This window comes from Cyprinus carpio, chromosome B20 (genome assembly GCF_018340385.1).
Source record: "Cyprinus carpio isolate SPL01 chromosome B20, ASM1834038v1, whole genome shotgun sequence".
NCBI classification, from domain to species: Eukaryota; Metazoa; Chordata; class Actinopteri; order Cypriniformes; family Cyprinidae; genus Cyprinus; species Cyprinus carpio.
In genome coordinates, this window is record NC_056616.1 from 1138062 (window position 1) to 1165544 (window position 27483).

Consider the following 27483-nt stretch of genomic DNA (forward strand, 5'->3'; position numbering starts at 1 on the left):
TCATAGTAGGGCTGGGAGATATATCAAATGATATGATCATGCGTATCTAGTCAGTAAAGCCGGTTCCCTGATTAGCGTTAAATCGCCATCACCTGCTTTCAAATGGAGCAGCATTTAATAGACAGAGCCGTAGATCACTGACAAGGTACGCAATATCGCGTTCATTATCCCAGATGAATCGCCTTCGATAATGAACGCGATATTGCGTAGCTTGTCAGTGATCTACGGCTCTGTCTATTAAATGCCGCTCCATTTAAAAGCAGGTGATGGTGATTTAGCGCTAATCAGGGAACCGGCTTTACTGACTAGATACGCATGATCATATCGTTCGATATATCTCCCAGCCCTATCTCATAGCCAGTACTAAAGAGACTACAGCCCAAACAACACCAACCAGTATTTACATAAACTTTAATGCTGTGCATGTTCCCACCCACAGCCAATTACTGCCTTTGGAACTGAGGGACCTTGCCATTAATTCACTTCTCTAACTGGCCTGAAAAGTCACTGTGTGAGTTGTGTGTTTACATGCACAACCCTATAAATGTGTAGAAGGTCATTTAGTACTTTTTTGACAGTGACAGTATATGCATTTAAACTATGCAGTATTTCCAAAAAAAAAAAATATATATATAAATAAATAATAATAATATATATATTTATAATATATAATAATATATAACATATATATATATATATATATATATATATATTTGGAAATACTGCATAGTTTAAATGCCTATACTGTCACTGTCAAAAAATATATTTAACATATTGCACTACACTGCTTTTTCTCTTTAGAATGAGAGATACCCCTTCCATTCATGTTCATCTAATGACACCTGTAACTGACCAACAAGGAGACGGTGACATAACAAAAGCCAGGGCTGCATTTATTCTAAATATATTTATTATTATTATTCTAATAATTGGTCAATCTGCCAGTTATTTCTTCAATAATCAGGTGTACATTTTATAGATGTTTATAAGAGTGTAGTGGAGGCTATTACGTCTTTCAATAAGGTTATGTGGTATTTGAAATTTAAAATGACTAAATCAAAAATGATATTTAAAAAAAAAAATAATAATCACAGATTAAATATATCTAAACTTTTTTTTTAAGGGTAACACATCAATATAGGAAATAAGACCTAGCTTGAAGGGTCTTTAAACGGTGTTATTTTATAATACAAGTACAGGTCATAAAAGTTTTAAGCAAAACCCACACACCTAAATTTCTAAGTTTACAAAATAAAGTTGCATAGTGATTTAATAAGGGACACAGCATTTTATATTTCAATATGGGATGCTTTGCAACCCTAGTCATTAGTGTGTCAGTACAGTTCATTTAACAGTGCTATAGTTGAGTTGTATTTATGTAGGAGCGGTTTCGGTTTCTCTTCTCTTACTTTCTCTAATGAATCCAGACAAAGTGGAAACCAACGAGTTGAACTTTCCACTGTAAAATTACTTCGGTCATAAAAAGGATATCATCATGGTCCCATGACTTCATTTGACAAGTTTAACATGCATCAAAACATAAACAGTAGGAAAGTTGCCATGTCAACATATGTTTTGTTCACATGATCACTAAATCTTAAGACTGATAGAAATTACAGTTGAAAAGTTAATTGAAAAATCAAGTACATTTTAAACAACAGACAACAGTTATTTGGAGTTGTAATAATATTTCATTATTAAAACTTACTGTATTTTATGATCAAATAAACAGAGCCTAAGGTACTTCTCTTGAAAAATCCAAGTGATCCCAAACAGATTTCACACTGGACACCAGGTGGTGAGACAACAACATACCAAAACTATTTACTGTATAAAAGTAAACAAAAAGTTGTCAGCCAAATTAAACAAATCTTACACAGTCTAACTAAGTATATGTGAGTATAAAATAAAGCAAAAGATGTGTGTGCAACATTTCACACAATGCTACTGCATCTATGTACACCTACAGATATGTGTGTGGAAAAGGTACTATTAATGTTTGTAAGGATGCAAGCAACCCAGTGGTTTCCAAGCTTGTTCCTATTGTTTACCAGTGTAACCAGTCAAATGCAAATGTCTTTTTAGAAATAAGTGGTGCAGCCAAACAGAAGTAGAAACAAACACTGAGGGTAATGATTTTTTGAGGAACTTAAGGATGCACCAAAAACAGAGAACACACAGCTGGAAACATAATTGTCTTAATAATGTTCAGCAACATCAAACCACTCCTTAGACAACATGGCAGACTGTCATGACTCATCATCCTCTCACAGAAAATCCTTCAATGTAAACAGGAGTAGAAAATAAGGATGTAAACAAAGCATGCCACAATTATATGTGTTCTCCACACATATGATTTGGGGAGGAACATTTGGCTTAAAATAGAGAGGAAAACAGGGTGACAACTGTGCAGAGCCACGACTGACCTAACAGCTCAGACCGCCACACACAATATCATTTAGATGGAAAACTTCAGCAAATCAAAGCACTCTCTACCCAAATGGTTATGAACCAGTGGACAGTTGCCCTCAAGATACACATAACGCAACATTGTTCTCTAGAAAAATCAGCAGAGAAATGAAGAGCATGCATATTATCAAGAGCATGTCACCTTTATTTATATAGTGGCTTTATACAAAACAGATTGTGTCAAAGCAACTGAACAACATTAATTAGGAAAAGAGTGTCAATAATGTTAAAAATGCATGTATCCTACCAAATATTTTAACCTTTTATTATTAGGTATAAACACTATGAAATTCATTGGCTCTTACAGATCAACCATGCTATGTAACACTTGAGAATAAACCTCACTCGTACTCACACGTCAAGGAAGCTCGCTTGAGATTCTGTTTGCCATGACTAATGTGTGCATTGATTAATTTTTATAAGTGAATAAAAGCCTAAATTAAATCTGTTCATTATATAAAGAGTCTCCAGAAAATTTGGACTAAAATGCTCAGTTCAATTCATGAGGCTTTTCGATCTCTATAAACTTTTTGAAGCATCAAAGTGGTAGTTCCGTAGACCATCAGTGGAGGCACAGAAGTCTTGTCAATCTCATTAAAAATATCTTGTATTTGTGTATCTGTGTTCTGAAGATGAACGGAAGTCTTACAGGTTTAGACCAGCATGAGGGTAAATGATGACAGAATTTTCATTTTGGGGTAAACTAATTTTGCAATGCAACATCATTTATAGCTAAAAGCAGATAAAGGTGATGTTTTTCTTCAGTTGTCATAAACAGTTTATAACAGCAGTTTGTCCAGTTTACATAAAAAAAACAGACCGGAACAGATCAAATATTCACCGCATAGACGGGTAACAAATGGGTATACAGGCTGAAAGAATGAAGTGTAAACATGTAAAAACAGGTTTAACAGCAAAAAAATCAATCTTAAACTAAACAGCATCTGCCTCAATGAATACATGATTTGTATAGTCACAAAAACTTTCACTTGCTGTATATCACTTCTGTGTTAGGGGAATGAAGAAAAGACCATATTATTTTTACAGTTAAGGTCTAAGAAAGCCTATTACGGATAATTTGGTGGCACAGTCATGAATATATAAATGCAGGTGATGAGGAAGAGCAAGACAAGCTGTTCTTTAAATGGGTCACATGCTGTGGTCATACAAATTCATATTCAAATAAGAATATGAAACATAAATACTCATGACATAACCTGGGTTGAGCATTTTAAGTGAGAGAATTTTTTAATTGGTCAATGTACATATGCATCAGACTACCATCTTTAGTCACTGCACCACACATTTTTTTTAAACAGCATGGCTGATATCATGTGGCAGGGCTCTGCACTGGTTCAAAGAACCTGTAGGAAACACTTATCTCACTGAATCTGCCTCCGTGTGAGAAAAAATGTCTAAGTTTTTTTTTGTTGTTGTTGTTGAATATATAGTAGCGATTAGAAGATCTATATTACCCTTGTCAATTGATCCTGCAGATCATTTGTGACCCGTGTTGGCAAAATGAGTTGAAATGAGCACATTTTCAAAAATAAGTTTTTTTTATTTTTTTTTATTCTAAAATAAATTATATATGACTTGTTGGAATTGGACAAAAAAATTATGTGCTACAGCCATTTGAAGTCAATAGAGTCAGCAAAATTGATTTTGAGAAAAAGTTTTCTGGAGAGTCCAAAGAAAAAAATCCCCAAGCAACATTGCTGTAACGTGGGGTTTGGGTTTTGTTCCTTGTTCACTGTTTACTTGTCTTTTATTTTGATATTTTGCCTTGTCATGGTTCCTGTCTAGTCAAGTGATTCCCTTGCCCTCATGTTATCCTGCTATTGATTCTTTGGTTCATTTATCATGTTCTCATTGGTTGGTTGTTGTAATGTGAATTGTATTGTTTGATATAATTAGCCCTCATGTAGCCTTTGTCTCTTGTCGAGTATTGATGTTGTAACCTGCTGTCGGTAAGTCAAGCCTGTTCAAGCCACATCAAGTCTCTGTTTGGATTATGTTTGTATTTTGGATTACTTTTGGAATAAAGCTGCACATGGGTTCTTAAACTCGCCTTCAGCAGACTGTTCATTACAGTTGCATATTTTCCTCCATTTCATTTCTTAATAATAATAATTAATATATTATTAATCACAATATAGCTATTTATTAAAAATAAGAACAAATATGCAAATAAACAGTAGTTTAATCAAGAGCAGCATGTGATTTCGTCTTTTTTAATGTTTGATTAACATTGAGACAGATCTATATTAAGACCTACTGTAGCTAATGCATGGATCTAATATAATGTTACACATCAGATTTTTCCCCAACCATTAACTAAACCTTCACGTAAGACATAACAGATTATCTTTGTGTGAATCTAGCTAAGACATATTTTGCAATAATGTTCTTTATACGAACATTGCATGCTTTTGGAAAGGCAAGTCTTATGCATGCACTTTGCAAATGTCAGTCAGCGCGATTGTTTTGATTTGAAAATTCACAAAGCTGGAATGCTGTGCTTTACAACAACAGACCTACAGCTTGTGGTGAGAAGCAACAATCATCCAGAAGTGAGCAGACAAAAAGGTACTCCTCTCAGAAAACGTACAAATAAAGTTCATTTTAGATGTTTAATTACTATTTGGAGCACTGGGATCACTAGAAGAGGGCCTGATAAACTCATTTTTGTGAAAACCTCAAATTCGACCAAAACTGTCACTTTTCACTTCTTTTGCCTGTAGCTCAAAATTGGACTGCGCATTCCAAATCATTTTTCCAGCACAGGTCATATTTTATGGCAACCAGGTTTTTAAACTTTTTTTAAACAGTTATTTGACAGTGTGGGGGCATGGATCCTGTCAATGATCAACAAAAACCTTCACTCAGGCTTTGTTCCTGCTCTCCGTAAACATGACATGGTGAGACCAATATTGAAAATACCAAATTTGGACACCACTGATTTATAAAATTTTCAACTGATTTCGAATTTACCTTTTACAGTTAAGATCCTTGAGAAAACTGTGCTACTGCAGTTACAGAGTTTCCTAGATATGAGTAGTATCCTTGATAAATTCCAGTCCAGTTTTAGGACAAACCACGGTCCTGAATCTGCACTATTAAGAGTACTGAATGAAATTTTGCTATCTGTCGACTCCGAGGACTTAGTCATTTTAATGCTTTTAGACTATATCTTTACTTACTGACAGAACATTGACAGTTGACACTGGATCTGCAAATCTCTGTCCCACCCCAAGCTCCCAACATCTCCCCAACTCCCCAATCATCAATCATGTCACCAACACTTTCTACACAAATCATGTTACATCAAATTACAATTCAAAACCTACCATTAAACAAAAAAAACTCAAATCTGCCTTTGAAGCACACTGACAGTAAAGGCTTAAAAACCTTGCTTGCTTATCTAAATGATATAAGATCCTGAATGTTCTCAAATTTTCTACACCTAAATGCGATTAAAACTGAAGTAATTATGGAGTAATCGGAGCCCTCTGTGGGGAAAGAAAAAACTATTGTTAATGTTGAGAATCTGCACTCCTACATCAAACCGACTGTGAATTATTCTGGATTCTTCTTTTCAGTTTGATCAACACACAAACACAGTAGTTAAGTGAAGAGTTTTTCATCTGAATCTTCTATCTAGAGTAAAGCCTTTTCTGTCTATTGTAATTCTTCATAAGCTGGAACTTCCAAGTCCTCTATTACAAGGTTTCAAATGGTTCAAATGGTTCAAATGGTAAGATTACTCCTACTTTAATGACTTTAAACTGGTTGCCGGTACGTCATAGAATTGATTTCAAAATATTAATGATTGTTTTTAAATCTCTAAATGGTCTTGCACCCTCATACTTGTCTAAATTTTAAATCTGAACATGCCAGGTAGGTGTCTACAGTCCACAAATAGTTACTCTCTGGTTCAGCCTTGAACACGGTTGTTCAAGTAGGGATCGTGCATTCACAGTTATTAGACCTAAACTCTGGAATAGCCTTCCCTTATAGCTGAGATCCCTGTCCTCTGTACATGAGCTTAAATCTAAGTTAAAGTCTTATCTTCTTGCCCGGGCATTTAACAACTCTTAATTTTATGCTATATGAAATTAAATGAAATCTAAACAAAAAGCAAATAACATTTTGACAGGAACAAATCAAATGTAATAGTTCCGAACTGAAACGCTTATTTAAAATGGCTATTAACTAGTTAAAAACATTATTTTATCATTCTGTTTAGGACCCTATTTTAATTTTGCAATCAACCCACAAATTCAATCATAAATCCAAATTTAAATAGTACTAGGCTTTGAAATCTATGATTTTTGATTCCGATTCCACTTATCATTTCTGATTCTTGACTGTGATGCTGTTTTCATTAATGACAGATGAAAGCTGCTCTCTTTAGGTCAATAGGTTTTAGGGGCAGTGCAAAATTTAAATGTTCAAATCACACTGGTGTGATCGTATCGCTGCACGGATGAACCAAGTGATCACAACATAGATTGCACACGTGAAAGGTTGAGGATTAGGAATGAAACGGGATGAATCTTTGTAATTTAGGAATATAATCACGTTTAGCTTTTTTGGCTTCTGATCCCAAATACACCAAATTCATCCAAAAAGTGCTTTGTCATGTTGGTGGTGACACCGCTCTTGCTTAGCTATCACAGATATTATACTTAGCTTTTTTGGCTTCTGATCCCAAATGCAGCCAATTTTTGGAATGCTTAGATTAATGAGCAAGGTCCTGGCAGATCGCTAGGTCCAGTCCTCACAGATGAAGAAAAAAATAAAGCTCATAGGAATCGACAGGTGGAATCGAAATTTTAATTTTACAACAAGTATCCGATTCCTGACCTTAAGTATCTGATTCTGGAATCGGAATAGATTTTCAATTCCCAACCCTAAATAGTACGGTGTATGCAAATGTGACGTTGACACATCTAATAAGTGAAATGCCCACGATCCGTAGTAAATTCATCATAGGTAAGTCACAATGGCAATCAGTTTTTTCTGAAGATATGTCACGAACATATTTTGCATTAGGCCTACATTTAAGTGAAAAGGAATTGCAGGTAATATGCAGCTTGTGTGTTTTAAAACCAGAGAAACTTGCAGGAAAATGTAGAGCGTGGATTCACACAAGGTCACATCAAGCACCTGCAGCGCTTCTGTGTACGGAGATAAGAGAATAAAAATATATACATAAAAAGGAATATATAAGCCTATACATGAAATATAATTTACTTAACAAATGAACTACTTAATCATTGCTCCAGAGTTATTGGATAGAAACCAAGATGGCAGAAACTGGCATCCTGCTTGTTTTCTTTATTTTGCTAAAGTTTTACAGTCTTGAATGAAGATTTGCTTATATCTATACGACCATAAATTACAGAGTAACAGTTTCCTCTCATAGAAAGGAAAACAAGTGATTGCGCTGGCATCTTACATGCACACAAAACATATTTTAAACTTCACACTGCAATCCATAATCAAAAAAAAAAACAAAAAAAAAAAAAAAAAACAAAATCTAAATTTAAATTTTTTAATATGCTAAATTTAAATAGTCTGTACAATCTGTGCCGTTCACTAATATCACAGACTCACAGTACTCCAAAAACCAAAATTCAAAAAACGTAATTAAACCAAAAAATACTATTTAAAATACATATTATAAATAAAAAACAGAACCTGTTTTCCAAAAATTAAATACCTTTGAAAAACAATCAAATGTATTTTGCATTAAATACATTTAATCTAAGTATTTATGTATTTTCAATACGTAATTCCCCGAACTGCATCCGTTTACAACAGTGAGCACAAGCTAGATTGAAGTGATTATTACGTTTGGAATATGGATATTTTTTCTTACAAAAATGCATCGATTCGCTACATGAGGACTTTGTTCACCCCCCGGAAGCGTGTGAGACACTTTTTTATTATGGAAGGGCGCTTTTTATTTAACGTCTTTTGGACTGAAGGAATGCAACACACCTGTTGAGTGCCATGAAACAGCTTGAAAGCGTCAAAGACAATTTTAATATAACTCCGACTGGATTCGTCTGAAAGAAGAAAGTCATATACACCTAGATGCCTTGGGGTGAGTAAAACACAGCATAATTTTTTCATTTTTGGAGTGAACTAAAACCTCTAAGCCCCGGTCATGTGTCATGACAACTAATTGTTGTTCTGTTCAACACATTTCCAAAAATGTATATATCCAGTATCAACTGAACCTGTTTTCCAAAAATGTAGTGACTTCAGTTCTCAGTCTCAAAAGTAACCAAGTATAAACAAAACTTTATTTAGCACTCCAAACCAGACCGGCCACCTTATTCTGCTGCTGTGTGAAGGCAGCCAGAGTCAGAGTTAGAGAGAGAATTTGAGACAAATTTCAGAAAATTACGTAGACTTACTCCTTAAATTCTGCTAAAATTGATGTTGGATTCACCACACAACCAACGCCTTTACCAATGGTTATTACCGGACCATTTTAGAGTCTATGGCAATTACAGCATTTTGGCTAGCCAGCTATTGGTTTATTCAAGGAAGAATAATTCAAGCCTCCATAGTGACCCTCACATCGGTGAGCTCTTTCCATGGTGGCCTGACTCAACTGAACAGCCTCTCATTAAGGGTCCATATCTGCTTCAGTCCCGTTAACATTTCCAAATAGAAAGACCAAATGGCAATGGCAACTACCACGTGACTGGACACCTGTCAGAGAAAAACTGATACCGACAACCCAAACGTAAACACAAACACAGAAGCTAAAATGTTAGTAAGCATGTTGTTGACACATCTGGAAGTTAATGAAAACTTCCACATGTATTCAAGTATTCCAACACAGTTAATTGTCCCAGGATACAATAGCAGCACATCAGCCAGCCACAACCTTGGCACATCCAACAGCCCAGTAATGGTTGCTGGACATGTGAAGTATCCATTTTGGAAAACAAGACGCGTCAACACTATCTTTAAGTGTTCTCGACTCAAACCCAAAATGCCTCCAATCAATCTTTTGTCCGAAAAGAGTTTCGCAGTCTCTGGACGTGCTTTAAAACAGGAGGAAAATGAAAACAAAGCAAAACAAAACAAAACATTAGCTTATTTTTTTTTATTCACCTTTTTAACTGACCTGGACAATGTTGACATTTCCAAAATACTCATTTAAGTTTCTCCTAATATAGCACGTCTAAGGAAATAAAAGTAATAGCCTAAAAAAAAAAAAAATCATTGACACAGACAATTTAACTCCATTACTTGTCTGAAAGATGGAAAGGTACAGAACTACAACAAACAATATTTCTAGGTGTATTAAAATCAAGAACAAAAATAAACTCCATGTATCTGGTTAACAATTTCAAGGTTGCTAGAGAATACATATGTTATCTCATATTTCATTATCTGAAAACTGTACTCAGCTGGCCTTGTTTATGAAACAAGAGCGAAACAAACATCTGTGTAAGAATTTCTACACCATCTAGTTTCATCTAGCTTGATACAATATATTCTGTCCTGCTTGTGTTTCATAAGATCCACTCAAGTATTTATATGAACATGCCAAACAGCTCCTAGGATGAATGAACACGTATGTTTTGAGGACATGTGGGTCCTCTTTAACTTGGGTGGGCATGGTCACATGTGTGTGGCAGCCCTGTGTTTAAAGACAGTGAACTGTGACACAGTAACACTGTGTAACCCTGCAGAGAGATGGATGATGCTCTACACAGCTGCACTCTTCCTAGTTTAGCAAAAAAACAAACAAATAAAAAAAAAACTATGCTGGCTGCTATGAATGAAGAATACTGAAATCCATATGTATTAAATACACATCCGATTAAAAAGGCACATCCTGATAAATGCAAGAGCTCTTCAAACATATTGAGTGGGTGGTGAGCAGGTAGTGTACCAACAGTGTACTATCCCCCCAACCCCCTCCTGGCTTCTGCTTTAACCATGTTGACAAACAACTTGCACATTTTTTCCACATACCAGATAATGTGCAAGATAAGACAACAACACATATTCATAAATCACACAGTACAATGATTTGCATTATTAATATTGTGCAGATAAATCATCCTTGTGCTTCACTGACTTTTTTGTGATTTGTGAATGTTGAAATCATGAGCTTATCTTTTTATTTTCTGTGCTTGTAACAGAAGGTCTATGAGAACATTTTATAAGAGACACTTCTATATTCGCAGTCTACTGGTTTGAGGCATTTTTGGTTCAAATCAGGTTGTTATAGTTAGACAATAGGCTTAACCAAACAAATCTATGCAACTGTTGGGATTCAATGTAACAAATGTATGGAAAGCGACAGTAGTGTATTTTACTATATATAGGAGCTCTGTAAATGAGCATCAAGTTTTTCCAGCACCACCTCTCCACTCAAGACAGAAGCTCAGCGGAAGACCACATCAGAGAGGAGGTAGATTACCTCACCAGACGGCAAAACCCAAACTCCTGAGGGCTCTGGGTAAAACCACAGCAGAACTCATTATGGGAACACTGTCTGGTTTGCTTCTGGTTCTTGAATCAGACACGAAGTAAGAAATTAGACTGGTACAATTATGTAGGAAATCTTCAGTGTGACTTTTGATTAGGAGTGAACCGATATGGAATTCCAGTTTTTGTGGAATTTCACACACCATCCACTAGGATGTCAGTTGGTGACATTACACAGAAAATTGAGAAATTTTAATTTCTATTTGAATAATGACTCAATGATTTAATGAGCTATTGAACTAAAATATAGTACATTTATTTCACTAAAATAAAAATCAATAAATAATCATTTGACCACCAATCAATAAACACATAATTCTCAAAAAAAAAAAAACAAAATCTTTCATTAATTACTCACCCCAACCAAAAACCACAAATTCTGTCATTAATTACTCACCCTCATGTCGTTCCAAACCCGTAAGACCTTCATTCAACTTCCAAACACTAATTAACATATTTTTGATCAAATCTGAGAGCTCTCTGACCCTTCATAGACAGCAAGGGTACTACCATGATCAAGGCACAGAAACGTAGCAAGGACATCGTTAAAGTATTCCATGTGACATCAGTGGTTCAACTGTAAATTTACGAGCTATGAGAAAACTTTTTGTAATGCAAAGAAAACAAAAATAACAACTTCATAAAGAATTGTCAACAAATATTTTTGTTGTCGAGCAGTCGTTTGATCTCACATGACTTAATGTAAGACCCTGTAATAACGCACTTTGACCAGTATGGCGCTGTAGCGCAAGACTGTAATTCAGCTCTCCTGATGCAAATCAAGAGAAGACAGCGCTTCAGTTCAGAACGAATGCAGCCAAACTTGAAGGTTCTGAGCGACGCTTGGATGAATATGTATATCAGAATTAGATTTATTCGCCAGGTGTGCGCAAACACACAAGGAATTTGTTGTGTTTTTTTATATAAATATATATACTGTGCACTTTCCTCTCAATAACAAAATAAACACATCAAACTCTGACAACAGTTTAAAATGCATCTGATTACAGCGATGTTTGCACGAGCTCTGCAGTTCAGTAACTTACTCCATTCACGTCACATTTATTTATATAGTACTTTATGCAAAAGATAGCCTTAAATCAACCAGCTTTACAGTATAAAACATGAAAAACTAGTGTTGCTTTCAGTTAGAATTACAACTTGATTTTCTGTTATAAAGAAGCTCTCCAGTGTGGAGCTAGCTAATGATAAAATAGTTTTATAAGTGGGGGGAAAACATTATTAAAGTTATAGTTTGGTTTGCAGAGATCAAAGCTTGATCTAGCTCAGGACTGTTTTGATTATCATAACCCTGTAAGGTATTTTAAGAGCGATTATGTTGTGAATAAAATAGTTCACCTTTTTCTTATCCATGACTTACAAAAATAGATTTTTTTCATATGCAAATTAAATGGTGAATAAGAGTTTCAAAATAAGAGGTTTTGATCGATTACCAAAATAATAGTTTGTTGCAGCACTAATCGTGATACTCTTTACAATGGCGGCAACCCACAGCAGGTGGAATTAGGAGAAGAATTGTTAAATAAAGTTGTTATTTTTGTTTTCTTTGCACACAAAAAAATAACCTTAGTACATTCTGTGCCTTGAACATGGTAGTAACTTTGCTGTCTATGTAGGGCCAGAAAGCTCTCGGATTTCATCAAAAATATCATAATTTGTGTTTCGAAAATGAACAAAGGTATTATTTGTTTGGAACAACATGAGGGTGAGTAATTAATGACAGAAGTTTCATTTTTGGGTGAAATATCCCTTTATGGCATATTACTTATAACAAGATACAGTAAAACTGTGCAAAGATGCTGAAATCCTCACAGTGCCACGTGACATGTCAGCTTGTCTAAAAACACTCCTAGTCACATAAAATTTTAACTGATTCTCTGTTGTGTGCAAATATAATTGAACAAAATATCGAACAAAAGTTTTGGTAAAAATTATCAAAATGATGTGATTATAATTTATTTTCGTCCAATAATTTATCAATCATATAACATGCACCCCTAAGCATGATGATTTTTGAATTGCATTCAAGTCAGAGCCACGGCCTTGTGGGCAGCACTCTGACATACTTCATAACCTGACCCAGGTTTGAGCCCCAGATGAGGTCCTTTCCTGATCCGGTCCAATTTTCTCCTCTCCCATTTCTTCCTGTCTCTCTCATACTGTCCTTTTTAAGGTAAAAGCTCAAAAATATTACTTTAAAATGAATATGTATATATTTGACCCACACATAAACTCACACACAGACACACAAAAACACAAACAAACATTATTTTTAGAATGGAATGCTTAAATTTTGATAAGCCACAAAACAATTAAACAAAAACAACAAAACACACACACCACTACTCATTCTAAACAACATCATTGAAAGAGCATCAGGAACGGACTTAAAGAGACACTTCCAACTTTTGATTTAAGAGTTATCAAGAAGACCATGGTTCTTCTGGTGGTCAGCTATGGGCTGTAAAAAGAAGTAGCTTCGAAATCAGAGACTAAAAAGTTTTAAAACAATACAAATGCTTAAAAACTTATAGTTCTGAGTTTACTGAACAATAAAAATAAATAAGATAAAAAACTGGTGCACAATTGTCATCTGCCAGTTTAATCATCATAATACCACTAAATAATTATGTAATTTTGTATATTTCATATTAAAAATTACTATTTTAGATAAAAATGGTTATTTATTAAAAAAATAATTAATAATAAAATAATACTTGCATGGTAGTGTGAACATTCTACAAACCCATAGCACAGGAAAATGTTTGGAACACATAACTAACAACAATTAAAAAAACATAACTACAACTCACAAATCTTCAACCAACCAACACTGTTCATCTGGACACTTTCCTATCATCAAAATCCTAAAAATAACCTTTGAAATGACCCCTTTGGCTAGTGCACCCAACAGTTCTCACGTGAGGAAAAAAAGAGACTTCAACTCTGCCCTCTGCTGTCCTACAATAGAATTAACCACGTCTATAAATATTTGATTCTGATCCTGAGACCCTTTAAAGAAATAAATCTGAAAGGCAAAAGGATAGGAAATACATAGACAAAGGCTACACTATTTTCAACCAGGTATCTTACTCTTGAAACATTACGCAAAAGCATTATGTAACAACCATACTTCATGAACACTAACAAAATACATGTAAAGGTACACTGGGAAAGCAAAATAAGTAAATAAATACATAGATCAAAACACACCACCTGCACAAAACAGCTGTGAGGAAAGATTTTGCCCCAAAATGCACAAAGTTCAAATCTTATAAAATATTTGTATGCAAAATACTTGCATGAAAATGGAAATAAATCAAAAAGTTCCTTAAAAGAACAGTGTTTAATACATAGTGTCAACATCCCATTTGATTATTGATTATTATTATTATTATTATCGCCTATAAGGATCCAAAGAAAGTATGACCACAAATCAAAGTGATAGGAACTACCACAAGGGACACCATACCCTTCATTAAAACTGACATCACACCAGGAGGGAGGGAGATTTTGGGTGCTGCTGGAGAAGCAAATTTGGTATAAATAGCAGAATCCACTCCTGTGAACAGGACTTCCACGGACTGACTGGAAACTTACAAATATACAGATTGGCCAGGACAGCAGCCCGACCACCTCTGACTTCTGGAGCTCCAGCCTGCTGGTGGGTACAGCTGTTCTATAGCCCTCTGCTCCAGACTTATGCTGCTGGGGAAGCATGTGGTACTGCTGGAATGGGTGGGAGATGATGATCTTTTAGATGCTGCTTCGTATGTGTGTCAGTGAGCTCCTGGGCCACAATTAATAAGAATGCAATTTGAATGGGGAGGCTTTCTGGTTGTTTAGACATGAATCTGATGCTTTTTTCAGTGATTTGGTTTTTATGTTGATTTTATGCAGATATACTGATATGCATTCTTGTTAATAATGTCCATTTTAAGTGTTATGAGAAGGAGATTTTTGTCCTTAAATTTCTTTGTCACTTTATCATTATTGAGTACTTATTGAGTATAACTTCTTTACAGGCTTAGCTTCAGACAATGGACCTCAGAGTAACAAGCATTCTTCTCCTCCTTGTGGTACTGGCTGAGGCGACCCCTAGAGTAAACTATCATGTGAAGAAACAGCCATATCCTACAAAATCTCACAGTGAGTTTACTTTTGGTGTATATACAATTCCTGTATTTCATCACTGTAATGTTTTGTCATGTGGAATGCTTCAGAATATTTGTATAGAATAACAGCAGCAGGTGCAACATGTGGAATGCTTCAGAATATGTATATAGGATAACAACAGCAGGTGCAACATTAAGACACACTACACTAAGGGAGCTTGGCTTGCCATGCATACATATATGCAAATAACTAATCAGGTTGAAAAATTAAATTAGCCTCTTTGCCACAAGGGTATCTCAGTGGCTCAGATAATCTGTATTTACACAAATCTGGATCTATCTAGTCAACAAATATATCAAACATCACTTTAGATATCCAACTCCTCTTTAATTGCCAATTTGCATGCAATGCCTAGAATACATTAACTTTAAATAAAGTCCTAGTGCAAACAGCATTACTACAAATACTGTTAGTTGATTACTCTTCATTTGGTATACACCACAGTATATGCAATCTACTACTTTAGAAAATCGTTAAATCTCCAAAACAGATGTAACCACATTATACAACAGGCATGCCCAAAATAAGCCATTGTGGTGTTAAATTATACCATTAGTTTCTGGATGAGTACTCTTTCAAATTTTAAAAAAAGGGCTGTTCCCTGTGTTTTCTGTGGTGGTCAAACAATCCAACCCAACTGTGCAGTACCAACGACTACGTAACATTTATTAAACAGCATATCTTATGCCAAAATATACTTGTGCAGGTGATTTTATATCATGATAATCATCATAATAGATGTACATAGCACACATTTAAAAGTTAACGTTTAGCTCAAGTACAAGCAGATGCTGACCATAGTATCACTTGCAGTTTCGGATTTCTCTTATCACTTCTCTAACCAAAGGGTATCATAAATTACAAACATTGTAACACACTCATTTGTTCACTATATTAGTGAAGACTAATATAATCTCATAAATTTCCACTTTGAAACGTTCCACGTTCCTTCTACGTTTTTTATGTCAGGTTAATGACATTTTCAATTGCCTAACTTGAACCCTGCCCTTAAAGACAACCCTCACAAAAACTGTGCAAAACACTAGATATTCAAATAGTAACATGATCTGGCCTTTTTAACTAGTGAGTGAAGCTTAGTAGTCTGTAATGAACAGGTTTTCACAATATGAGAGAGTATTTTTAAATTGTGAATACATTTTGGATTCACAAGTAGTCAAACCTGTACAAACGCACACACACACAAATGTACATAATACATGTATGATATCTTTAAAATAAACTTTAATATATTTATTTATTCTAACATATTTATTTTTAGTCTACATATGTGACAAAATTATCAGTGAGATGAAAAAAGTAACAATTTCTTAAGAACATCAAGCATGACAATTTTGCTCGTCAAATTTCTGAGATTTAAAATTGAGCCAAAAGTGTATGTTGTGGAAAGTCTTACAAGCAATTCAAGATTTTTAGATTTTTTCTTAAATTAAGTGATGTAAGATTGCATCTAAATTATATTATATCTGTGTCTTATTTTTAGCTGTTCCTGGTGAACCTGGTATTCCAGGTTCCCCAGGAGAACCTGGCCCCCCCGGCCCACCTGGCCCACCAGGAATGCCTGGAAAGGGCGGCATTGGACACCCCGGTCCAGCTGGTCAACCTGGACCAGCAGGTCCACCAGGCTACTCTTCACCTGGTAAACCTGGAAGCCCAGGTTCACCTGGAAAACCAGGCGCACCTGGAATTCCAGGCGAGAAGGGACATCCAGGGCCTGTAGGACCTCAAGGTGCAAGAGGAGCGCCAGGATCCCCTGGAAGCCCTGGACCTGCTGGCCTTTCTTCTTCTGGAAAGCCTGGAGCACACGGTCCTCCAGGAGCAATGGGACCACGTGGAGAACCTGGCCTAAAGGGTCATCCTGGAATTCCAGGACAGCCAGGCCAGAAAGGAGAACCTGGCCATGGTATTCCAGGAGCACCTGGTGGCACAGGTCCAATGGGCCCTCAGGGGGCTCCTGGTCAGCCAGGTCAGCCTGGAATTGGAAAACCTGGACCAAATGGATTTCCTGGAGAGCCTGGAAAGCCAGGAATGCCAGGTAGGGATGGGTCACCGGGTCCTATGGGCATACCAGGCCCAAAGGGTCATACAGGGGCACCTGGAGTAGGAGCACCAGGAAAACCAGGCCAAAATGGCGCTCCAGGTTTGCCTGGGTCAATGGGACAAAAAGGTCCTCAAGGACCAGCAGGACAGCCAGGTGCTCCAGGTCTGCCAGGTATTGGCAAACCTGGATCACAAGGACTCCCAGGAGACCGGGGAGTGCCCGGATCGCCAGGTACAACAGGCCAAAAGGGAGAACCAGGGCCAATGGGTCACACTGGTCAGACAGGGGCTATTGGCCCAATAGGTCCACCTGGTCCTCAGGGTTCTAGGGGATTCCAGGGAGAAGCAGGTCCACAGGGAGCTAAAGGTGACATTGGTCTGGTTGGCGCACCAGGCCCAAGGGGTGCAAAGGGTGAGCAAGGTGCACAAGGCTCCTCAGGAAAACCTGGTGTTCCAGGCACAGCAGGTCAACCAGGTCCAATGGGTCATATGGGGCATCAGGGACCCAAGGGCGAACCAGGATTTACTGGTGCACCAGGTATCCCAGGTAGCAAGGGGCCACCAGGAGAAAAGGGACATCCAGGACTTCAAGGGCCAGAAGGTGCAAGGGGTGAAAATGGTATCCCTGGAGCAAGAGGACCAACAGGCCCAGTAGGACCTGCTGGTCCCCCAGGGCTTAAGGGTCATCCAGGACTTCCAGGCCCCCCTGGCCCAGCAGGGCTCACATCCAAGGGAATTTCTGGACCTCAGGGTCCTCCTGGTATCCCTGGTGCCAGAGGTCACGATGGTCTCCCAGGTCCACAAGGACCTCCTGGGCCTCCTGGACCCCCAGGCGAGATTATTTATCACCATGAGAAAAGCATGCCAATTAAATCCCATGAGATGTTAATGCCTGTTAGTCACGAGATGATGAAGGCACCAATGTCAGCATTCACAGCTCTTCTTACCACAGCTTATCCTAATGCTGGAACACCAGTTGTATTCAACCAGGTTGTTTACAATGGAGAGAACCACTATGATCCCAGCACTGGCATATTCACCTGTCAGGTTCCAGGACTTTACTTCTTTTCTTTCCATATGCATGTCAATGGAGCAAATGCATTGGTAGCACTTTACAAAAACACAGATCCAGTCCTGTTCTCTTATGATGAGTACAACAAAGGTTTCCTTGACCAGATGTCTGGCAGTGCTGTCCTCATGCTGGATTCCCATGACACAGTGTACATCCAGGCTCCAGATGACCAGTCCAATGGCATTTATGCTGATGATAATGTTCACTGTTCTTTCTCTGGCTTCTTGATTGCCTCAACGTGATAAACACACTCAAGAAAACCTCAATCTTTCTATTTCAAAAATTGTCTGCCTTTATACTCATTTTCTCATTGCCCCAAGAGTCATGCAGAATGGAAAATAATGCCAAATTTAGAAAAGCTTGTTGATCTGTAGCTTGTTGATTTACATAAAGACCTATTTGTATGGAAATATTTTGATAATCTCAATTATTATGGAACACCAATAAAAATTATCCAAGAAATTAGACAATGGACCTGCTGCATTTGCCTAAAGCCTGAACTGATGGTTATGTATTAAAATGGTGCTATGTGTTTGCCTTTTTCCTGCGCTCACATTTTAACAAAAAGTTCCTGTGTTTATTATGACACAATGGTCTCTTTAAGAGACATTAAGTGAGCCAGGTTTTGAAATAAATGGATTCCAAAGTGAATAATAATTGTTTGTTCTGTTTTGTTTGTTCATTTAACTCTGTAATATCTCATAAGGTGTGCATTATAATGACCAACACAAATAAAGTTTTAGTGCCAGTGCTACTGTTTGTTTATGACTGTGTTAAAAGGTTAATGCTTTCCAAAGGGAATTACCCAGTACAAAGACATTTACATTTTCATCCTGAAACATTTCTTACCCTGACTTCAAATTTTGTAAAAAAAAAAAAAATAAAAAAAAATCTTAGGCTAACTAATTAAAACATTCAAAATGTTATGTAGATAGGTCAAAGACTGTGTTCTGTTTTGATATACACACATTGGATTTTTACAGACATTATATAATATCAAAATTAAAATTACACTTTGAAATGCTGATCATAAAGAGTGTATAACAGAGATATAAGAGGTTTATTTCTACATACCCCGAAATGCAGATGTGTTGTAGTTATGATCAATAGCAGCAACAATGTCTTTCCAAAAGTCAGATGTGATTTCAGCTCCTTGCTAGGGTTAAAAAATGATAAATAAAAACATTAACAAATGACAATATACGCTGTGTTAGGTGAACATTCATTCTAAGGCTAATTAACAAATGCTACTTCTGATCTACAATTGAAATATAAAATTTTTGAAAAGCACTGATTTATTTTTACCTTATTCAACATATCCACCGCTCTGGCACAGAGAAGAGCACCAGGGAGGTCAAAATAGTTGTCATAAAAATAGTATTTTGCTGCAACAAATGAGAGCACTAAATCACATATTAAAGCAAGGAACGTTATTTGATAATATGAGGATAATTCAAATATTAAACTCTAAATAAATACAACATCACAAAAAATTTATCAGAAGATTTAATAAACTTATGAGTGTTATACTGACAATGGAAATGATAAAATGAACTATCTTCAAGAACACATCCTTACCAGATCGTGTGTACGAGGTATTGAGGCTATTAAAATGCTTCCATTCTCTTTTTGGACCATAATGCTTTATGATGTCATCAATACTAAGGTTTTTAGTGCCATGAGTTGCTCTAAAAATAAATGTTTTAAACTGATTAACAACTTAATATAACAGGTTAAGAGAAGTTTATATATTTCTTTATGTACAATTAATCTTTTTCCAGAAAAACGAGCTATAAAATTTACTGCTCAGTTATCATTCTCTGTCTCTCTCACACACACACACACACACACACACAAGTCATACTGAAACCGACTTACCGCAAGACAGTACCATCCTCTGCCAACTTGACCAGGTTGCCCTCCTCAAGGTCCACCACAAGACCTTTAAAACTGGTCACATGACAACAAGCAACTGTGTTTGTGTACTAGAGAGATAAACAGGCTCATACTAGGACAACAACTTATTTTTTATTTATTTAAGAAAACTGACACTACTATAGATATATTTATTTAATTCCATAATCTGTATCAAAAAGAATACCAGCTTGAAACTAGATTCAGTTTGTTAATAAGTAGGGCTGGCAGTGTGGCGTATAAAGTGCCTATTGTTAGAGATTTTGCTATATCGTGGTATGTACATTTCCAATACAGCATGTGCATGATGCATTCAATATCCTTCATGTGGAGCCTAATAAACATGCTGCTGCCTGTGTATTTAAATGTTAATTAAACCGCAAAATAAAGTGAAAACTATCCACTGCTCTTGACGGAATAACTTTTGTATCGATCTAATAAGATTTAATTTAGATTTAAATAATACAGTGAAAACTATGCAGAGTTTTATTTTTACATTTGATAATTCCATTTCTGTAGCATTTCTTAACAGACGTTAAATAAACCTATTATACCTGAAAAACTTATTTCATTTTAAAACTTTATTTAATTTGTATCATTGTTCTATTGTATTTGTCCTATTGATTGTAATTTGCATATATTAACAGCAAAAATGAAATAAGAAAAATCTTATGAATCTGAATTATGATGTAAATAGTTATTAAATAATGTAAGAACGATTAACTGCTCTGCTACCAAAGTCTTTCAGCATGAACATCTGTTTGTTTTGAGTATGTATGGGCATTGGTAATGATGAATCTGGTTCCATGCAGGTCTTCACAATTATTTTACTAATATAACTGGTATCAAAACTCACCAGAAATCCCAAGTAGCAGGTGTTAAATGAAGTAGATCTTTATCATAGCCCTTGTGTTCCACCAGATACCGTGCAAAACTCTCATAGATCAGCTGCACACAGACAGAAGAAGAAGAAATAAATGTAAAGGCTACTAAGTGAGGGTACAGTAACATGAAGACGTCAGGCCTAACCAATAAATGAAGCTTCATCTCGAGCTAATACAGTTAAGCTTTATCTAGCTGCAAATAATCTACACATCAGATGAAACCAACGCAAAAGGTGTTTGCATGAACATCCCTCCTAGAATGACAGCTAAAGGAGACACACCTCTCGCCATTCAATCTCTCACAACACAATGCCAAACAAATAGATCTATCATATAAACTAACCCACATACACTTCTCCTCATTCAGGTCCAGTAACGTAAAGCAGACAGAACAAATCACGCATTTCATTTGCGCCATTGTGTAAGCCCTATTTTGCGTTTGAGGTCGGTTGGTTGTGTCATGATATGCATGATGCCAGTGCGACTCACCCTGGAGGTCTCCTTCAAATTGTATCGACAGAGCGTGTGGTCCAAGTCAAAGCCAATTACATCACACTCCGACAGCGAGAAGTATTCGCTCATTGTGTAGCCTTTGGAAGGAATGGCAGACGTGAACTGTAGACTACAGGATCGTAATATCTTGCCGTGCCTGCGATGACTTCAAGCTGTCGATGCAGCTCGCTCGGTGGCGGGATTCTGCGATGTATTTGTCTCTTCTGCAACACGTGGGATGCGGCGACAACAATGTCACAAAAGACCACGAGCCGTGTTTCTACGGAGACGTTACAGCGACAGCGCAGGCTTCCACAGAACGCGTTTCGGCATGCGACGCGGGAATACTACACTCCCGAATACAACATAACACCCTTCATACTATAAAACCGTACATACTATAAAATACTATCACGAAATCAAACAATAACTAAATTAAGAATATGTGAATATTCTAGCATTTCCGGCCACGTCACTTTTAATTATTGAACATTGTCATGCCTGGTGTTCTGAAATATTCGTGTCTGAGATTTTTCGTGACGCTGGGCGGAGCTTATATGAATATTCATGTGTTTCTGTTTCGCGTTAAAGAGACTCTGATAATATTAGTACGTTTTCACCGGATAACAAAAACTGTTCAACAAGGTAGGTTAATTACGTTTCAGCTTCTAAACGAAGATAAGCAAATGTTGAATATAATTGTTCGTTTGTGCACAAAATGTTATTGTTTTGCTGTTTTAAATGTTTACTCAACGATTACAGGCCACTGATTTGCCAGAAAGCAGCCTATCGTTAGAATACCCTACAAGTAAATGGGCCAGTAGCTGTTAAATATTTATCTCATATTCCTCTGTTTTGCTATTAAAAGTATGTCGTTTGAAGTTGTGTAGCATATGGTGGCACCAAACTTGCTCACTGTATTGTAAGACTGTAAGTTGAGAAATGAAGAACGATATAAAGACTCTTATGTATGTAACAACTATTTAACTTTTTTTTTTTCCTCCTTAAAAAAGGTGTCACATGGAAGTGCATGACAGCCTACAGTTCATGTGGAGAAGCTGTTTGTTTGTATTAATATATCTGTTACAAATCAGCAGAGTTTGAATACTTCTGCCTGTTATTTTTTTCCTATAGCTTACATGGCTCTTCTAATGGGGGAGACTTATATTTTTTGTCAAGTTATATATGAGGCCACTAATTGCACACATACATGAAGACATGCGTCAACGTTCTCAGAATTAACTTTTGCTTTTTGGTATCTGATGCAGGGGATGGTGGATGTGTACTTTATCAGTGTAATAGTTAAACAAATCATATGCAAAATAAAAACTTGTATAGCCTACTATTTTGATACAAATGTTGTATTAGGTAACCAGTTTTAAAGTTTTACTACATTTTGTTTCCTGAAATCCACACTTTTGGAATCAAGATAATCAAAGGTAATCAAGTCCAAGCACAACCTAATAAAACATGTTTCATGGATAAAGGGTTTTGTAAAAAAAGATCATGTTGGTGGATATTCCACTAATATTAAAAACATGTGGGTCATTCTTGAATGGCTTATTCTGCAGTGGTATAAACATACATGATCCCATTGATTTGGAAGCATGTTTCTTCTCCCAACATTTAGACTGATTTCATTGAGTTTGTTCATGGTGCAAAAATTTCTGTTTGCCATTTCTTGTTCATATAGGAATTTACTTTAATAATGTATTTAATAATTTACTTACAACAGAAATCATATAACATGTGCTTGCTTATGTTGATCAGTAGGCCTATCCCTGAACACATATACAAGTTGTTACATCCTCGTGTAGCTTTCACCGGTTTATTTTTTTATTTTTTTTCTCAAAACATGACCATGTATTTTATATTTATACAGGTGTGTAGTAAATGTCATTTATGTAATGCCTTCACCACATCGGTTAATAAAACTTAACACCGAATCAGTTGAAGTCTTTTTAGGCAGCAAAAGCAATCTACTTTTATCTTTGAAATGAAAATATACAAATTATCTGTATGTTTTGATATAGCCACTTTCTATTAAACTACAAAACATTTTAATTGTTATAAGTTTGTAGAAATAAGCAAAAAATTGTTAAAGCACTGCAAGGTTGTGGATTTCAAAACTTGACCAATACACATTTGAGTCAAAATATATTATATATAACGCAAAAAAAAAAACTCATGAATATTCATGTAAGCTCAAAAAAGCACCACCCAAAATCACATACAACTAATAAACAATAACACCCCCGAACCAAACTGCAAAACAAAACAACACACACCTCCCACGTCACTTTTAATTATTGAACATTGTCATGCCTGGGTGAAGCTGCAAAATAAATCATTATTCTCATGGATAAAGCTTTCCAGTGATTGATTAGCTACAAAAACAACGTGTGTGAGTCTGTGTGCGCGTGGTCATTTTTTGAATAAACAAGACCTTTATAGACTGTGTTTATGAGTTAATGAATAATATGTTAACATAAATAGCCCTAGTTTGTGAAGTAAGGCTATTTTTCACATTTGTAAAAAAAAAAAAAAAAAAAAAAAAAAGTAGATATGAACCGAAATTAAATTTATGTTTTTAGCATTCAAAAATAAGATTTAATCAATGTTTAATTTCTGTTAAAATCAAGTGCATGATCGTAAATTGAAAGTTAAATGACATTTGTAAGAGAAAATATCCAGTGAGTGGCAGTTGTGTGGGCGAAAATGCCTTGTTGATGTCAGAGGTCAGAGGAGAATGGGGAGACTGGTTAGAGATGATAGAAAGGCAACAGTAACTCAAATAACCACTCGTTACAAAAAGGTATGCAGAATACCATCTCTGAATGCACAACACGTCGAACCCTGAAGCAGATGGGCTACAGGTGCAGAAGACCACACCGGGTGCAGCTCCTGTCAGTTAAAAACAGGAAACGGAGGCTACAATTCACACATGCTCACCAAAATTGGACAATAGAAGATTGGAAAAATGTTGCCTGTTCTGATGAGTCTCGATTTCTGCTGCGACATTCAGATGGTAGGGTCAGAATTTGGCGTAAAGAACATGAAAGCATGGATCCATCCTGCCTTGTCTCAATGGTTCAGGCTGCTGGTGGTGGTGGTGTGATGGTGTGGGGGATATTTCCTTGGCACACTTTGGGCCCCTTAGTACCAATTGAGCATTGTTTAAACGCCACAGCCTACCTGAGTATTGTTGCTGACTGTGTCCATACCTTTATGACTACAGTGTACCCATCTTCTGATGGCTACTTCCAGCAGGATAATGCACCATGTCACAAAGATCATTGATTTATTAATGACATTTTTAATCACTGTAAACCATGTCAAAATCATTTTAAGATTTTTTAAATTGCATGATCATATGAATTGAAACTTTAATGACATTTTAAACATTTGATCTTACATGAAATAATGATCTGTTAAACATTAGGTCAGTGGTCTCAAACTCAATTCCTGGAGGTGCCACAGCTCTGCAGAGTTTAGCTCCAACTAGATCCAAATCACACCTGCTTGGCTGTCTCTATGATCCGAAGACCTGGATTAGCTGGATCAGGTGTGTTTGATTATGGTTGGAGCAAAACTGCAGAGCTGTGGCCCTCAAGGAATTGAGTTAGACCAATGCATTAGGTGTTTAAGTTCATTAGTTCATTAGTCATTAAACATTATCTCATATTTCTAGCTATATGTGAATAAATACTAAATGACCAGATAACCATTATATAATGTTTGTTAATGAGTTATTAATTAAAGTGTTACCTAAATCTGTTATGTACAATAATAACAATAATGATCTATTATTTATTATTTTTATCTCAGTTTCTGGCTTATGACATCCAAAATACTGGCAAAAGAAAAGTTCTACTTAAAGCAACTGCTATTGTTTGAGACATCTGTTGTGTGTCTCAAGTGAAGCCAAGAGTGGGGGAAAAATAATAATATAGCAGTACTGAGGCTCAAGTTCAACTTCTGAATGTGTCGGGTGTAAAGATACTGTAGACCATGTGACAAAACTGTGACAACTGTGAAAGTACTGCAATTATGAGTGACCGACATTTTAAGAAACTGTAAGGTGAATACATAGTGGGCTGGTAGCACTTTTAAATAAGCCCTTGAGGAAATAGCAAATGAAAGGTCCAGGATCAATGACACAAACAGAAGATTCAGACAGCAGTGCACTGAATGGGTGCTGCAGAGAGAGTTCCATCAGAGGGCACTGATGAGCCACAAATGCAGGAAACAGTTACAAATTTCACAGTATAGGAAATAAAGCCATCTGCGTAAAACAGACCTAAATTGAGCAGAGCATGCAGTAGCTTAACTTCACATCTCTATGTACATCTGTGCATTTCCTTAAAATTTCTTATTTTATATTTCACAGAAGAAAGTCATGACAGTCACAAAGTGAAATATGACAGAATTTTAATTATTGGATGAACCATCCCTTTAACGTGAAATCCTGGAGGATTTTCTTCTGTTTGGGTACACATCCAATAATTGTTGTCCAGAAAATCCATTGAAAAAAATCACTCAAAACAGTCTAAAACTATCTTTGTAATAAATTTGCTGCATTTAAAAAAATTGTGGAAAAATTGATAGCCTTATATTTTGTAGCTAATAATTTAATAAGTTTATAAAGCTTAAATTAACGTGTGTAGATAACTTTGTATAAGAAACCAGAAAATGTGAATATTAGTAACTCAATTTGACAAGTTACAAATTAGTTCAGCAATCTTAGAGATTTAAGTACTGTCACATAATAAATCAAGTTTAGCAGAAGTCTCGGTTACCAAAAATCTTTTGAGTATTCAATTATTCTCTTTACTTCCTGTATTCTAAGTCACAAGTAGACCTAACTGACTCCCAGAGTGGATTGCGGCATAAATAAATTATGCATTTGCTTTGGTTTGTTGTCTAATTTGATCGTTACTATTGTTGTGTTTGACATGCTGAATGATAATGTCTGTGCATGACACAATTAAATGCAAGATTAATTTGCAAGATATTATCACATCCTAAGAGTGATCATATTAACCTCATTAATAGTATGATGTTTATAATACTGTTACATTTTTAATACAATATTTGATACAATTATTGCATTTTTATATTGCTGCATCAAGTGTGGATTGATGATCTAATATGAAGTCAGATCAATTTAAAAAAAGCAGCGCATTCATAGTTCTTATGTAACACAAAATAACAGTGATTTCTTGTAAAACAAGCAAGCATTACAGTGAAAAACAGTTAGATGAATATATATGATGTTCCACTTGCCTGAAGGGAAACAATATACACCATAATGCTGACTTTAAACAAAACAATTTTAGGAAAGTTACATCAATTTATGGAGTTGACATCTTTGATGTTCTTTTAACAGTTTAACAGCATTTAAGTTGATTTTGAAAAAAAAAAAAAGGATGAATGAAACTAAAGAGGACAAAAACTGTATAAGCAGGGAGAAAGAATGAAAATTCTATAAAGATCAGTGTTGCCAAGTCTTTGGTTTTCCCACGTAATTGAGCTACTTTAAAGGGGTCATATGATGCGATTTAAATTTTTCCTTTCTCTTTGGAGTGTTACAAGCTCTTGGTGCATGAAGAAGATCTGTAAAGTTGCAAAGAATAAAAGTCTCAAATCCAAAGAGATATTCTTTATTAAAGTTAAGACTCTGCCACGACCCCCTCAAACGGCTCATTCAAACACGCCCCCACATATCTACGTCACTATGTGGAAATATTTGGGTAATGCCGCCTAAATGTTCACACAACGAAAGAAGGCGTGGTTTCAGTAACCGCTGTTAGTGTTGAAGCAGTCATGTCAGGGAGATGCTGTGTGAAAGTAGATGCATTTAGGAAT

The 27483-nt window shown here is 36.0% G+C and overlaps 2 protein-coding genes across 3 annotated transcripts in view; one reads left to right on the forward strand and one right to left on the reverse strand.

The window, feature by feature from the left end:
* Positions 1-21997, reverse strand: part of nt5dc1 (5'-nucleotidase domain containing 1) — a 70517-nt gene extending 48520 nt beyond the window's left edge. For both annotated transcript variants that reach the window (XR_006157551.1, XM_042747324.1), the window contains exons 1-6: positions 21613-21997; positions 21096-21187; positions 20204-20275; positions 19904-20013; positions 19631-19710; positions 19400-19481 (exon numbers count right to left, since the gene is read on the reverse strand). Coding sequence is in view for 1 of the 2 variants with exons in the window: in XM_042747324.1 (XP_042603258.1) it covers positions 19400-19481; positions 19631-19710; positions 19904-20013; positions 20204-20275; positions 21096-21187; positions 21613-21705 (529 nt within the window). In the remaining variant the exon portion in view is untranslated. The remainder of the gene's footprint in view (positions 1-19399; positions 19482-19630; positions 19711-19903; positions 20014-20203; positions 20276-21095; positions 21188-21612) is intronic.
* Positions 14574-19079, forward strand: col10a1b (collagen, type X, alpha 1b). The gene is made up of 3 exons (XM_042747323.1): positions 14574-14683; positions 15045-15168; positions 16697-19079. The coding sequence occupies exons 2-3, from the start codon at positions 15060-15062 to the stop codon at positions 18565-18567; spliced, it is 1980 nt and encodes a 659-aa protein (XP_042603257.1). The 5' UTR covers positions 14574-14683; positions 15045-15059; the 3' UTR covers positions 18568-19079.
* Positions 21998-27483: the final 5486 nt, after the last annotated feature.